The 15,989-nt window shown below is 43.8% G+C and overlaps 1 protein-coding gene across 1 annotated transcript in view; it reads right to left on the bottom strand.

The window, feature by feature from the left end:
• LOC126267693 (transmembrane channel-like protein) overlaps positions 1–15,989 on the bottom strand; it is a 269,360-nt gene that overhangs the window by 39,795 nt on the left and 213,576 nt on the right. The window contains exons 13-14 of the mRNA XM_049972995.1: positions 6,214–6,320; positions 500–775 (exon numbers count right to left, since the gene is read on the bottom strand). Of these exons, the coding sequence (XP_049828952.1) occupies positions 500–775; positions 6,214–6,320 (383 nt within the window). The remainder of the gene's footprint in view (positions 1–499; positions 776–6,213; positions 6,321–15,989) is intronic.

The following is a 15,989-nucleotide window of genomic DNA, read 5'->3' as shown; positions in this document are numbered from 1 at the left end:
TCATTCTTACTGCGCTTCATACCTGACTGAAAAGGGAAGAAGGGTTAATAACTTGTACTATGGGAAATACCTTCTGCCATGCAATCCACAGTTGTTAGCAGAGTATGGATGTAAACGTAGACTAAGGCAAAATGTAATCTGATTCTTACAAAGCTAGGAGATATGTCCTGCGGTATATAATAAATGAAGCCAGCGGTAGTGCCCCAATTGGGACACTGATTCCTGTCAGATCACTGGAGTTGAGCACCTTCGGGCATGGTTAACACTTGGTTGGGCAACCATCCACGCCGCCATGCGGTTTTGACCTACTGGGGTGCATTCAGCCTCATGATGCTAATTGAGGAGTTGTTTGACCGAGGGCTAGAGGCTCCAAATCACGAAAACCGACAACCATATCACAAACCGATGACGCCAGTCGGCTGGGGATGACACGTGAGGTTGGTACCGCTGGGCCTTCCGTGGCCACTCGGACGAAGCACGCGATAAACAGAAAGGTTACCTCGTGCGGCACGTTGCAGGTGAGCACGGCCCAGGAGCGCAGGTACATGAGGATGACCAGCTTCAGCATGTTGATGAGCGGCAGGCCGGGCGAGAAAAACATGCCCATCCAGACGGTGCCCTGGTTGTAGACGAGGTGCAGGATGTTCTCGGCGATCTTGAAGTCGCCGTACTGCGGGAACTGCTTCTCGAGGTCCCAGCACCAAAAGCCGTTCAGCCCGCGAACCAGCAGCGCGCGGATGAAGTCGATCACCAGCGTCGACGCCGCCGTCACAACCTGGCGGCAGTGACACAGCGTCTGTAGGATCCGCACGGTGCAGGTAACTTTATTTAGCAAAGCTAGCGAGGCGGTAGCGTGGAGTAATTCTCCAGGTTCCAGCAAAAGCATTCGTTCAGAACGCACATCGTCTAGTACGAAGGCGTACTCACGTGAGTTCCCAACTGCAGAAAAAATCTTTGCAAACTAAACTCGCATCTGGAAGCGCGAGGCAGTGTTGCAGGGGAAGTCGTACCGTTGATGGGCACAGATATCTCTGGAATCGTTATGAACGAATTACAAATAAACTGTGGCCGAATAGTTAGTGTTGCTGCCGTCAGTGCAGACGGACCCGGGTCCGATGCCTGAAACCTCCTCCCATTTCTTTGAGGGACGGGTGTCTGGAGTGGTGTCCACTAAGCCAAAAGCGGCCAAATAAGGAGATGCTTGAATAAAGACGTAACGGCATCAACAGGATTCACCTGCTGGCTATAATGGCTGGAGGCATCTACATCTACATATATACTCCGCAAGCCACCCAATGGTGCGGGGCGGAGGGCACTTTACGTGCCACTGTCATTACCTCCCTTTTCTGTTCCAGTCGCGTATGGTTCGCGGGAAGAACGACTGTCTGAAAGCCTCCGTGCGCGCTCTAATCTCTCTAATTTTACATTCATGATCTCCTCGGGAGGTATAAGTAGGGGGAAGCAATATATTCGATACCTCATCCAGAAACGCACCCTCTCGAAACCTGGCGAGCAAGCTACACCGCGATGCAGAGCGCCTCTCTTGCAGAGTCTGCACTTGAGTTTGCTAAACATCTCCGTAACGCTATGACGGTTACCAAATAACCCTGTGACGAAACGCGCCGCTCTTCTTTGGATCTTCTCTATCTCCTCCGTCAACCCGATCTGGTACGGATCCCACACTGATGAGCTATACTCAAGTACAGGTCGAACGAGTGTTTTGTAAGCCACCTCCTTTGTTGATGGACTACATTTTCTAAGGACTCTCCCAATGAATCTCAACCTGGTACTCGCCTTACCAACAATTAATTTTATGTGATAATTCCACTTCAAATCATTCCGCACGCATACTCCCAGATATTTTACAGAAGTAACTGCTACCAGTGTTTGTTCCGCTATCATATAATCATACAATAAAGGATTCTTCTTTCTATGTATTCGCAATACATTACATTTGTCTATGTTAAGGGTCAGTTGCCACTCCCTGCACCAAGTGCCTATCCGCTGCAGATCTTCCTACATTTCGCTACAATTCTCTAATGCTACAACTTCTCTGTATACTACAGCATCATCCGCGAAAAGCCGCATGGAACTTCTGACACTATCTACTAGGTCATATATATATAGTGAAAAACAATGGTCACATAACGCTCACCTGTGGCACGCCAGAGGTTACTTTAACGTCTGTAGACGTCTCTCCATTGGTAACCACATACTGTGTTCTGTTTGCTAAAAACTCTTCAATCCAGCCACACAGCTGGTCTGACATTCCGTAGGCTCTTACTTTGTTTATCAGGCGACAGTGCGGAACTGTATCGAATGCCTTCCGGAAGACAAGGAAAATAGCATCTACCTGGGAACCTGTATCTAATATTTTCTGGGTCTCATGAACAAATAAAGTGAGTTGGGTCTCACACGATCGCTGTTTCCGGAATCCATGTTGATTCCTACATTCGCATGATGCTGATCATACTGCCTTGTAGGCAGTAGCAGGCCAGTCGGAGCTGACCTAAGGCCTAATACATAAGTTGTGTTTACGTTTACGTTAATAATGAAAACATACGATGTTAATTCTAAAAAATGACAAAAATAAATAAAAATAAGTCATTGTTAATATCATTAATAATGTTTTAAGGAAGTCGTCAAAATGATGTGCTTCAACTGACTCTTCCCAACGCCTGACACCCTATACGAAACAAAATATTGTGAAGGTGATACAAAAAATAAAATTAAGGGGAACAATAATATCAATGTTATTACCGGCCTTCAAAATCACAATTCATTGCTCTGTGTGGAACCTTGTGCTCTTTTTGAGACTGGTAGATTAGCCATGCCATACGGAAAATCCGAATTGTAGTGCTTCATGAAACCACGAAAGAAATTATTTCCTGCAGTCTTCTTGTTCCTGTTGAACCGACGCGGCAACTTCAAATGTTTCTCTAAATCATAAACTAATTTTAAAAATTCTATTTAAGAGAAAAAATAGTTGTCTAAACTTTTAAGGAAATTGATAGCTCAGCTTCCCGTTGATCAGTGAAAGTCTTTTTGAACCTGCAGAAAGTAGATATCATGCTTTACTATCGGCTCTTTTAAGGGCAGCAACATGCTCTCATAATGAGCGCTGAGGGACAAAAAGTGCCCTGCTGCTTTCCTAATGCTGAATTTTCCAGCTAATACGCCACTGACAGGATTTTTAATTGTCTGCTCATCCTATTTTGATTTCTTTGTAAATGCCTATCTGACAACTATTCCTGAAAAATTTAAGACTGTTTCAGCTGTTTGCAGAACTGATTCTCTGTCTGTATTTGGGGTCAAATGTAGTGTTCGGGACGGAGACCAACGCGATAGCTTTAAGAAGACTTACTGCTGTTCAGATGACGCTATCTTATTTTTACTTCATTATAATAGCTTCGTTAAAATTATAAAAGCGGGTCCAAAATTCATATGTCGGTCATTTGTAGATCACCAGTATCAATACATGTTCACTTAACAATGGATTTCTCACCACTGCCAAGAAAAAAGGAAAGTGGCGTGAGAAATAACACGCAAGCGTTTTACGATACCACTTCAGCACACTCAATTCAGCCTTATAGCACGTGAATGTCTAAACAACCCCTGTCCGACGATGAGACGAGCTCCTCTATTAGTTTGAAGAAAACATTTTACTGATTTTGTCAGTAATCGCCAAACATACATGAATTGCCCCATCTAGTATAGATCTTGCGTTCTCTTGAGTCTCCAACGTCTTGATTTAGTCGACTGCCGGCATAGACGAATTCATCACAAACTATCCAAACCATCAAGTCGACCGATGAATATTGTGACGAATCAGTAATTTCGCTTAGCTGAGAAAACAAATTAAATTAATATAGCACTGACAACCCAGAGCACAACCAAAATACAGTGAGTTCGCAAAAATATGGAAACACTGCAACAAATGCATGCTTCAATATAAATGCAAATGGTAGCCAAGCCTGCAGGTTTCGCTGTTGTATTTGACCATGCACGGCAACTACGCAATGTCCTCAATAAGTTGCAAGTCTTAATCGCGGTCAGAGCAGTGTTCTGTATACTTGTGAGTGCATTATGTCGGAGCTATCCTATCGCTTGCAAATTGTTAGTCCTCCTATGGTTGGTGGTTCAGTAACCAACGCAGACAACGTGCTTGGCGCTTCAAGAGGCACCATATCGAAGATTTACACCGATTATAGGTAAAGTGGTGAAAGGCTATTCGCTGTCACAGTACAGACGAAAGTGTCTGTTGGTTGATTGTGACAGACGCTCACTGAAGAGGACGGAAAATAAGAGGACGACTCCTGCAAAAGTCATGCAGTTCTGAATGCAGCAATCGCGAACCCTGTTAGCACCAAAACAACACGAAGGTAGCGCCATGAATATGGAATTGGACCTCTGGCCGATTTTCCAATCCCATAGTGAAACGTAGGGGCGGGCGGAGAGGGAGGAGGGGGGAGGGGAGGATTTGGTGATGATTTGGGAAGCTATAGCGTGATATTCCATGGAGCCCATGGTTTCTCTGGAAGGATTATGTGGCCATTTTGTCTGGTCAGGTCCATCCTATGGTACAGTGTTTTTTCCCCAATGGTGATACTGTGTTCCAAGACAATAGGGCCCCTGTTCACACAGCTCGCGTCGCCTCGGAGTGATTTCTGAGCAAGAGGATGCATTGTCGCATCTCCCCTGGTCACTGCAGTCATGAGTCTGTGGTCCACTTTGGATATAAGGGGAGCGCGATAGTTATCCACTCGCATTATCGTTTCCTGAACTTGTCGCTTTTTGCAGGAAAGATAGTAATGGATGTTCAAAAAGTCTCTCCGCATTGCTGCATGATTGTTAGCCGTGCGTGCCGTATGATTGTTCGCCTGCCAAGTGGGCTCTCCCATCATTCCACTGTCTCGTTTACCTCACTGTCAGCCAGCGTCAGTAGTATCGTTGGTGTGTGTCGTTACGTGTTGACGTGAACGTTCTAGTTCCTTTGTTCGTTTGTTTCGTTTTTGTCACTGTTAAAATGCTAACCAGTGAAGAACGTGTATTTTTAGTCGAACAAGTGTTCAAAGCTGGCGGTAAATACACAGTTTCAGTTCGTCAATCATTTAATTCAGTTTTCCCGGAGACAACACTCCCACATCGCGATACTGTGCGAGATTTCATTAACAAATTTCGAAGTACGGGTTCAGTGACAGATGCACCGAGCAGTGGTCGTCCTGAGGAAAAACTGCTCGATATTTCCGATAAAATGTCCATGAGTCCGAATAAGTCAGTAAGAAAACTCGCCCAGGAAATCGATGTTAGTGTCAGAACGGCGCACACCGCTGTAAGGAAAAAATTAGAACTTTTCCCCATACATATTGACGGTCGTGCAAGAACTGGAAAATACTGATTATGGCAAGTAACTGCATTATTGTCAATGGTTTAAAAATTTCGTTGAGCAAAACGGAAGTGATTTTCTTAATGAAATGTTTTTTACTGCTAAGGCGTGGTTTCATTTATCCAGGTACATGAACTCGTAAAATTCTCGTGTTTGCAGTACTGCAAATCCATTGTGTATTCACGAGGCACCACTTCATTCTGTGAAAATAGGAGTTTGGATTGCAATTTCTAGATGTCGATTTTTTCAGAAAAAAAATAAAGGCACAACGAGTGAGTTTCTTTTCGGTATATTCACTGCGGCATACGACACGCGCGGCTAACAATCATACGGCACCGCGGAAAGACTTCTTGAAAATCCCGTGTAAGAGTCCCTTAAAAACCATAGGGGTATGCATTTATCCATTCTGAGATCACTGGAAGCTGTTCGAGTGCCAGTTGTTTTCCTACACCGTATTGGGCGTGGTAATGTGTCGTGTGTTTGGCTTTTCCATATTTTTGTCTACCTGCTGTACCTAGCAACTTGAATTCTCTGCTTTGGGTTTCAGTGTTATGCTTTGCCTGGCGAGTGACGCGAGCGTTTTGCCCTATCAATAACAAGACATCACAGGGTCTCGGAAATGACTACTGAAAAGGCCAGAATATTGGTACAGGGGGGGGGGGGGGGCCTTCCGGCAAGGTAGCTAGCAAAGACTGCGTGCATAATACTATCTCAGAAAATGTAGTTTGAGTAATACATCAATGTTTACGATCAACGATAAGCAACAATGAGAGGAACATCACTTTGAAAGTGCTGTTGCAGCATAAAATACATTCAGTTTGACTTACCAAGTCCATGACGGTGAGCTTCATGAGTTCCTGGCCGAACATAGTTTCCCAACAACGGTCTCGCAACCGCTCCCGAATTGTTTCGTTCAACTGTCCATCCAGCGTACCTGTGACACAATATGTGAGTGAATAGCTTCCAATGAAAAAAAGAACTATTACCGTTTGCATAGCATTTTATGTCACTAAACACAGTACGGATATAGACAAGAGTATACGGTGGTAAATAGTCTTCACGAGTTTGCCGGTGGATAACGTTGTGCAAATTCCACAATATTTCGTTTGAGCAACTGTCCGACATCTTCAGGTGGTTCAACTTTGCTGGTGGCTAGCCATCCGTTGCCAAATCAGTGAAGACTGTTTACAACAATCGAGTATTCTCCAGGAAAGCTTGAAGAGTCACAAGAGTATACAATGTTGAAAAAAAGACTGGAGTTGTTATAATTTCAGGACTCCGACCAAAAGGAATCTGTTTAGGGTCCTATAAAGAATTTAAACCTGAACTAGTTTCACTTCTAAACAGAACATCTCGTGAATAAGAAATTATTTCATGTGAACTCATTTCGGATTAAAAAAGAAGTATAGGAGAGAACTGACCTACAGAAAGAACTCTCTGTATCTACTGCAGAATCTAAACATAAATTTTGTATTCATACACAGGCGTCGTTCTTGAACAAACCGATGTCTCCCATTTTATACTCACCATGAAATCCAAGAATGTAGACTGCACTAATCTAACGCCCAATGAATACACGATATCCTACAAGTCACAGATCATTGTGACTTGGTGAACTCTGTTTCTCATCATTAAAAAATTTTAAATTCATTGCCATACAAATGAGTATCAAAGATAATGAATACATATGGAATACCTATCAAGATTTGTGACGACTGGATCTGTTGACAATTTTAGCGTGTGTTAGCCAAGTGTGACGTATTGTACAATGTTCATACTCCGAACATTCGACTAGCGCTTCAGATACATTACAGTCGAAAGCACTCGGCCAGTCTACAGTCGGATGAAGTTTAGGTTGTTAATAATTTGACGAAATTAGCGCCTTCCTGAGAAGCTTTTCTCCTGAATCTGTTTTCCTTCTGCTGATTATAGTGATCTAAATTATGAAAAGTGATCTCTCGAATTCAAATGGATTACAAAATTCAATATTTATGCCTTCAGGGGCTTGAAGAGCACGTGATGGCATGATTTCGGAGAAATATAACATAATGCTCAGGTATTAGGTTGCTTACTAGCCGGAAGACGAACTTTCTTTCTAAACAGCTGTGGAATGACTAAATTAAGTACAGTAGAGAAATATTCCCAGTCGGAGTACCCCTGCCACAATACCCCCCCTGCCACAATCCCATCTCCCTGGTATGTGGCCGTTAAAAAAACTTTACTATCACCCAGACCTCAGACAGTCTATCCATGAAAACAGAAAAAAATATGTATTAAAATAACGCATAGTGGTACCGCGTGGAGCTCTAAATAACGTGGCTCAGCAGTCGTTGTCACTGTGGTCTTCAGTCCGAAAATGACTTGTTGCTGGTCTCCACGGTAGCCTATCCTGGTCAAGTGTCTTCATCCCCGAACATCTACGGCAACCTATATCCATGTGAACCTAGTCACTGTATTCAAGGCTTTGTCTCTCTCTGCAATTTTTAACTCCCAAACTGACGGTTCCTTCGTGCCTCCGATTGTGTCTCACGATACGATCTCCTCTTTTAGTCAAGTTGCGGCATGGATTTCTTTTCTCTCCAGTTTGATCCAGTACCTTTACTGGTAATCCGATTTAATCATCTAATTTGTACCATTCTTGCTTAGCACCAGAATTCAAAAGCTTCTCTTCTCCGTGAATTGTTTATCACCCATTTTTCACTTCCATTAGGGACAGCGCATTGTACCAATACCACCAAAAAAGACCTTCGTAAAAGACAACCTACATTAAATGATTACAGATTTCTCTTTTTCGGAAATGCTTTTCTTGTTGCAAACGGTCGGCATTTTATATCCTCTCTACTTAGGCCGTCGTCAGGTATTTTACTCCCCAAACAGTAAAAATCATCTACTTCTTTTAGTTTATTTCCTAATCCAATTCCCTCAGCATCGCCTGATTTGATTCCACTTCATTACATGATGCTTGTTTTACTTTTGTTCATATTCGTCCCATAACCTCTTTTCATGACATTATTCATTCTATTCAGTTAATCTTTCAAGTCCTCTGCCGTCCCTGGCAGAAATTCAACGTCTTCAGCAAACCTGAAAGTTATTATTACCTGTTCACGAATTTTAGTGCTCTTCCATCGCAACGACCGTGGGAGCGGGGTGCTGACCACACGTCCCTTCTCACCGCATCTTTAGCTGAGGATAACAGGGCGGTTGTACGGTCCCGATGGGCCACTTGTGGCCTGAAGACGGAGTGCTTTTTTTTTTCATGTCACTATTGTACAAGAATAACTTATGAAACCGAATGTTCTTTAATACTCACACCTGTTTGCACATGCCTCCTTCGGAAATGGGATTATTACATTCTTCTTGACGTGTGATGGTATTCTGACCTCCCATATACAAGGATCAAAATGCATAAGGATAAAAATATGGAAATACGAAAGACGCAACAGATTACAATGGCTAATACGGTGCAGGTAAGCCGTTGGTATTCGTATTAAAAACAACTTCCAGTCGTATCGTAATGGATAAACACAGTCCCTGTGTGGGTTTCAAAGTAATCTTTTACCAGTCTTTCTGAAAAATAGTGACAAGTTCAAGTGACGATGACGGATATCGGTCACGCACCCTTCTCTCCAAAGCAGACCACCAAGTCTCAAGAATATTGAGATCTGGTGACTGTGGTGGCAAGGGGAGATTCGCCAATTCATCCGCTTGCTCTCAAAACCAGTCCTCTACGATGCAAGTGGTGTGCACAGTAGCCCTTCCGTCTTGGAACACAGCATCACAACTGGGGAGCATTTTGGGATGGACCTGATCAGCCAGAACGGTCACATAATCCTTGACAGTAATGCAAAATAACCATGGGCATGGAATACCACGATATGGCTGCCCGGATCATCACCAAACACTCCCCATGTTTTACTTTTGGGACCTAAACTCCACCAAAAGTTGGAAATAGTGCAAAGCAAGGCTCAACCGAACAAATGATATTCTTTCATTTCTCCATAGTCCAGATTTGATGGCTTCAGAAACACGTTTTCCTGTAATGGGCATTTATAAAACTGATGAAGGGTTTCGGGATTCCAGCTCTTTGCCGTTCCCTGCTTATGGATCTCCCTTCGTGTTGTTTTGTTTCGCGATTGCGACCTTCAGTTCTGCAGTGACATTCGCAGCTATTGTCGTCACAATCGACAGTCAGTCACGATCGCTCAACACACTATTTCGTCCGCATTGTGATTTAGTGAATGAAATTGATCCACTTCCTGCGAGTATGTGGCATAGGCCTACGTGCAGTGTCTCTTGGAATAACAGACTTCAGCTCCCTTCTTTACGTAAATACCCAACATACGAGCACCACGTTCAAATTCATTATCTCCAGCATCACGCCCCCATGGTCTAGGGGCAGCGTCTTTCGTTACTAATCAAAACGTCCTCGGTCCCGGCTTCGAACCCGCTATCGCTTAGATTTTGAATAAAAATCATTAGCAATGGCTGCCTAAGACTTCCGTCATAAGAAATCCTCTCTCTGAAAACGGCCTTGTGAAAGAGGGTGGAGTGGCGGATAGAGGTTTACGGCACTCCTTTGGATGGGGTGGGAAACTGCCCCTAAGAAGAATCAGCGATGATCTATGGCGTGAGGATGCTGAAGGCAATGGAACCCACTGCCTTAAAGACACATGATGTGTATCCATAGGACATGTGGTCTGTAACTGAAAAATGTCGTGATGATCTCTCCATTGACAAACGATTGCAGGAGAGTTCCCCATTCGGATCTCCGAGAGGGGACTGCCAAAGGGGAAAGACCAGGAGAAAAATATTGAATAACCAACGAAAGGATAACTTTCTTCGAGTCGGGGCGTGGAATGCCGGAAGTTTGAAGGTGATAGCGAAGCTATAGAATCTGATAAAGGGAAATGCGAAGGCGTAGTCTAGATGTAGTGCGGTTCAGTGAAGTGAAATTGATCGGAGATAACAATTTCTGGTCAGTTGAATATAGGATAATATCAACAGCAGCAGAAAATAGAGTTACAGGAGTAGGATTCGTAACAAATAGGAAGGTAGGGTAGAGAGTGAGTTACTATGAAAAGTGCAATGATAGGGTTGTTCTTGTCAGAATCGACAGCAAATCAGCATCGACAGCGATAGTTCAGGTATACAAGTCGACGTCGCATGTAGAAGATGATATAGAGAAAGTAGATGAAGATATTGAACGGGTATTCTGTAAGTAAAGGGAGATGAAAATCTAATAGTCATGGGCGACTGAAAAGCGGTTGCAGGGGAAGATCTAGAAGAAAATGTTACAGGAGAATATGGGCTTGGTAGTAGGAATGAGAAAGGAGGAGCACTAATTGAGTTCTGCAGTAGATTTCAGCTAATAATAGCGAATACTCTGTTCAAGTATCACAAGAGGAGGAAGTGTACATGGAAAAGGCCAGGAGATACAGGAAGATTTCAGTCAGATTACATTATGGTCATGCAGAAATTCAGAAATCGGATACTGCATTGTAAGTCGTACCCAGATCACAACGTAATAGTGAAGAAGAGTAGAGTGAAATTAAACACACTAGTCAGTACGAATCAATACGCAAAGAAGTTCAATACGAAAGTACTACAGAATTAAGAGATATGCTTGAAGTTGTAGATGCTGCGATAAGGAATAGACCAGTAGGCAGTTCAATTGGAGAGGAGTGAACATCTCTAAAAAGGGCAATCACAGAAGTTGGAAAGAAAAAAATAGGAACAAAGAAGGAAACTGTGAAGAAACAGTGGGTAACAGAAGAAATACTGAGAGTGAATCGAAGTAAGAGAAAGGTAATGAGAAATAGCAGATACGGGAACAGCAAGGAACTTGAACGTAGGACTGATTGTCTCGAAGTAGATGAAGTCAAGTAATTCTGCTACCGAGGCAGCAAAATAACCTATGACAGACGGAGCAAGGAGGACATTGACTGCAGAATAGCATTGACAAAAAGGGCATTCCTGGCGCGATCAGGTAATGCTGTAAGCTATCCCGAAGATGGGCTAAAATTTACAGACGCGCGAAATTTGGCACGTACTTCGATGCGAGATGCCTTTAATAGGTTCCACAACGAAACATTGTCTCGAAATTTGGTAGAAAATCCGAAGAAATTCTGGTCGTATGTAAAGTACACAAGCGGCAAGACGCAGTCAATACCTTCGCTGCGCAGTGCCGATGGTACTGTTATCGGCGACTGTGCCGCTAAAGCGGAGTTATTGAACGCAGTTTTCCGAAATTCCTTCACCAGGGAAGACGAATGGAATATTCCAGAATTTGAAACACGAACATCTGCTAGCATCAGTTTCTTAGAAGTAGATACCTTAGGGGTTGCGAAGCAACTCAAATCGCTTGATACGGGCAAGTCTTCAGGTCCAAATTGTATACCGATTAGGTTCCTTTCAGATTACGCTGATACTATAGCTCCCTACTTAGCACTCATATACAACCGCTCGCTCACCGATAGATCTCTACCTACAGATTGGAAAATTGCGCAGGTCGCACCAGTGTTCAAGAAGGGTAGTAGGAGTAATCCATTTAACTACAGACCTATATCATTGACGTCGGTTTGCAATAGGGTTTTGGAGCATATACTGTATTCAAACATTATGAATCACCTCGAAGGGAACGATCTATTGACACGTAATCAGCATGGCTTCAGAAAACATCGCTCTTGTGCAACGCAGCTAGCTCTTTATTCGCACGAAGTAATGGCCGCTATCGACAGGGGATCTCAAGTTGATTCCGTATTTCTAGATTTCCGGAAAGCTTTTGACACCGTTCCTCATAAGCGACTTCTAATCAAGCTGCGGAGCTATGGGGTATCGTCTCAGTTGTGCGACTGGATTCGTGATTTCCTGTCAGGAAGGTCGCAGTTCGTAGTAATAGACGGCAAATCATCGAGTAAAACTGAAGTGATATCAGGTGTTCCCCAGGGAAGCGTCCTGGGACCTCTACTGTTCCTGATCTATATAAATTACCTAGGTGACAATCTGAGCAGTTCTCTTAGACTGTTCGCAGATGATGCTGTAATTTACCGTCTAGTAAGGTCATCCGAAGACCAGTATCAGTTGCAAAGCGATTTAGAAAAGATTGCTGTATGGTGTATCAGGTGGCAGTTGAGGCTAAATAACGAAAAGTGTGAGATGATCCACATGAGTTCCAAAAGAAATCCGTTGGAATTAGATTACTCGATAAATAGTATAATTCTCAAGGCTGTCAATTCAACTAAGTACCTGGGTGTTAAAATTACGAACAACTTCAGTTGGAAGGACCATATAGATAATATTGTCGGGAAGGCGAGCCAAAGGTTGCGTTTCATTGGCAGGACACTTAGAAGATGCAACAAGTCCACTAAAGAGACAGCTTACACTACACTCGTTCGTCCTCTGTTAGAATATTGCTGCGCGGTGTGGGATCCTTACCAGGTGGGATTGACGGAGGACATCGAAAGGGTGCAAAAAAGGGCAGCTCGTTTTGTATTATCACGTCATAGGGGAGAGAGTGTGGCAGATATGATACACGAGTTGGGATGGAAGTCATTACTGCAAAGACGTTTTTCGTCGCGGCGAGACCTTTATACGAAATTTCAGTCACCAACGTTCTCTTCCGAATGCGAAAATATTTTGTTGAGCCCAACCTACATAGGTAGGAATGATCATCAAAATAAAATAAGAGAAATCAGAGCTCGAACAGAAAGGTTTAGGTGTTCGTTTTTCCCGCTCGCTGTTCGGGAGTGGAATAGTAGAGAGATAGTATGATTGTGGTTCGATGAACCCTCTGCCAAGCACTTAAATGTGAATTGCAGAGTAGTCATGTAGATGTAGATGTAGATGTAGACGTAGATGTCCATAAGTCCATGGAGTTTTTGTTTTGCTTGTTGGTATTACGTTTATACACGCGGAAGAGGCCTGGAGAAACTGAAAGGTTTCAGATAGTTTACATAATGGTAAGACACAGATTCAGGAACCAGGTTTTAATCTGTAATACATTTCCATGGGCAGATGTGGACTCTGACCACAATTTGTTGGTTATGTGCTGTAGATTAAAACTGATGAAATTGCAAAAAGGTGGGAATTTAAGGAGATGGGACCTGGATAAACTGAAAATACCAGAGAGAGTTTCAGAGAGAGCATTAGGGAATATTTGACCAGAACCGGGGAAATAAATACAGTAGAAGAAGAATGGGTAGCTTCGAGAGATGAAACAGTGAAGGCAGCAGAGGATTAAGTGCGTAAAAAGACGAGGGCTAGTAGAAATCCTTGGGTAACAAAAAAATGGTTCAAATGGCTCTGAGCACTACGGGACTTAACTTCTGAGGTCATCAGTCCCCTAGAACTTAGAACTACTTAGACCTAACTAATCTAAGGACATCACACACATCCATGCCCGAGGTTGGATTCGAACCTGCATGGCTAGAGGACGTAACGAGGTAGAGGCATATATCACTAGGGTAAGATAGATACTGCCTACAGGAAAAATAAATTGACCTTTTGAGATAAGAGAACCACCTATATGGATATCAATATCTCAGATGGAGAACCAGTTCTAAGCAAAGAAGTGTAAGCAGAAAGGTGGAAGGAGTATATAGAGAGTTTATTCAAAGGCGATGTACTTGAGTGCAATATTATGGAAATGGAAGAGGACGTAGATGAAGATAAAATGGGAGATATGATATTGCGTGAAGACTTTGGCAGAGCACTGAAAGACCTAAGTCGACACAAGGTCACGGGAGTAGACAACTTTGGAGCTACTGATAGTTCAAATGGCAAGAAGAATATAATAATTTAAATACCAAAGAAAGCAGATGTTGTCAGGTGTGAAAATTACCGAACTGTCAGTTTAATAAGTCACGGCTGCAAAATACACTCATACTCATAAATTAATGATAATGCTGGTACATGGTGAAACAGCTCATCTGGTGGGCGGTTTGCGGGTTTAAATCACCTAGGGGTTTGACCATGCGGTGCAACTGACCTGCGGGCGTCGCACGGTGGCGCTGGCAGCAGTCCACATACGCAGAGGCGTGTTGGTGCATGTCAGAGTACGGTGCAGCGATTAAGTGTGCAGACGGTTTCAGACGTGCTAATGGTGACTGTGTGTTGAAAATGGCTCAAAGAACATATATTGATGACGTTATGAGGGGTAGAACATTAGGGCGACTGGAGGCTGGTCAAACATAGCAGGTCGTAGCACGGGCCCTCCGTGTGCCACAAAGTGTGATCTCAAGATTATGGCAACGATTCCAGCAGACAGGAAACGTGTCCAGGCGCTACAGTACAGGACGTCCACAGTGTACAACACCACAAGAAGACCGATACCTCACTATCAGTGCCTCCAGACGGTCACGGAGTACTGCAGGTAGCCTTGCTCGAGACCTTACCGCAGCCACTGGAACAGTTGTCTCCAGACACGCAGTCTACAGACGACTGAACAGACGTGGTTTATTTGCTCGGAGACCTGCAAGGTGCACTCAGCTGACAGGAGAACCCGTAAAGCCTGGTGTCAAGAACACAGTACATGGTCATTGGAACAGTGGTCCCAGGTTTTGTTCACGGACGAGTCCAGGTGTAGTCTGGACAGTGATTCTCGCCGGGTTTTCATCTGGCGTGAACCAGAAACCAGATACCAACCCTCAGTGTCCTTGTAAGAGACCTGTGTGGAGGTCGTGGTTTGATGGTGTGGGCTAGGATTATGACTAGTCCACGTACACCCCTGCATGTCTTTGACAGATGAACTGCAACAGGTCAGATGTGTCGGGACGTCATTTTGCGCCAGAATGTCCGCGTTTTCAGGGGTGCAGTGGGTCCCACCTTCCTCCTGATGGATGATAACGCACGGCCCCACCGAGCTGCCATCGTTGAGGAGTACCTTGAACAGAAGATATCAGGCAAATGGAGTGGCCTGCCTGTTCTCGAGACCTAAGCAGGCAATGGTGCAAGAATTGGAGGCTATACCCCAGCAGATGCCCGAGCATCTCTTGTGCGGCCTGTGTCCGTGTGCATGGTGATCAAATCCCACACTGATGTCCGGGTACACGCGCAGGAAATAGTGGTGTTTTGTAACACATGTGTTTCGGGACGGTTTTCTCAACTTATCGCCAATACCGTGGACTTAAAGATCTGTGTCGTGTGTGTTCCCTATGTGCCTATGCTATTAGCGCGTTTTGTGTAGTGCGACGTTGTGTGGCACCACATTCTGCAGTTATCCTTAGTTTATGGGCATGAGTGTACTAACACGAATTCTATACAGACCAATGGAAAAACTGGTAAAAGCCGACCTCGGGAAAGATCAGTTTGGATTCCATAGGAATGTTGGAACACGTTAGGCTACACTGAACCTGCGACTTATCTTAGAAGACAGATTAAGTAAAAGGCACACCTACGTTTCTAGCATTTTTAGACTTAGAGAAAGCTTTTGGCAATGTTGACTGGAATGCTCTCTTTCAAATTCTGAAAGTGTTAGGTGTAAAATACAGGGAGCGGAAGTCTATTTCCAATTTGTACAGATATCAGATGGCAGTTATAAGAGTCGAGGGGCATGAAAGGGAAGCAGTGGTAGGGAAGGGAGTGAGACAAGGTTGTAGCCTATATT

This window comes from Schistocerca gregaria, chromosome 4, assembly GCF_023897955.1.
Source record: "Schistocerca gregaria isolate iqSchGreg1 chromosome 4, iqSchGreg1.2, whole genome shotgun sequence".
Lineage (NCBI taxonomy): Eukaryota > Metazoa > Arthropoda > Insecta > Orthoptera > Acrididae > Schistocerca > Schistocerca gregaria.
The sequence above is the reverse complement of the archived record's forward strand: the minus strand, read 5'-3'. Positions and strand labels throughout refer to the sequence as shown.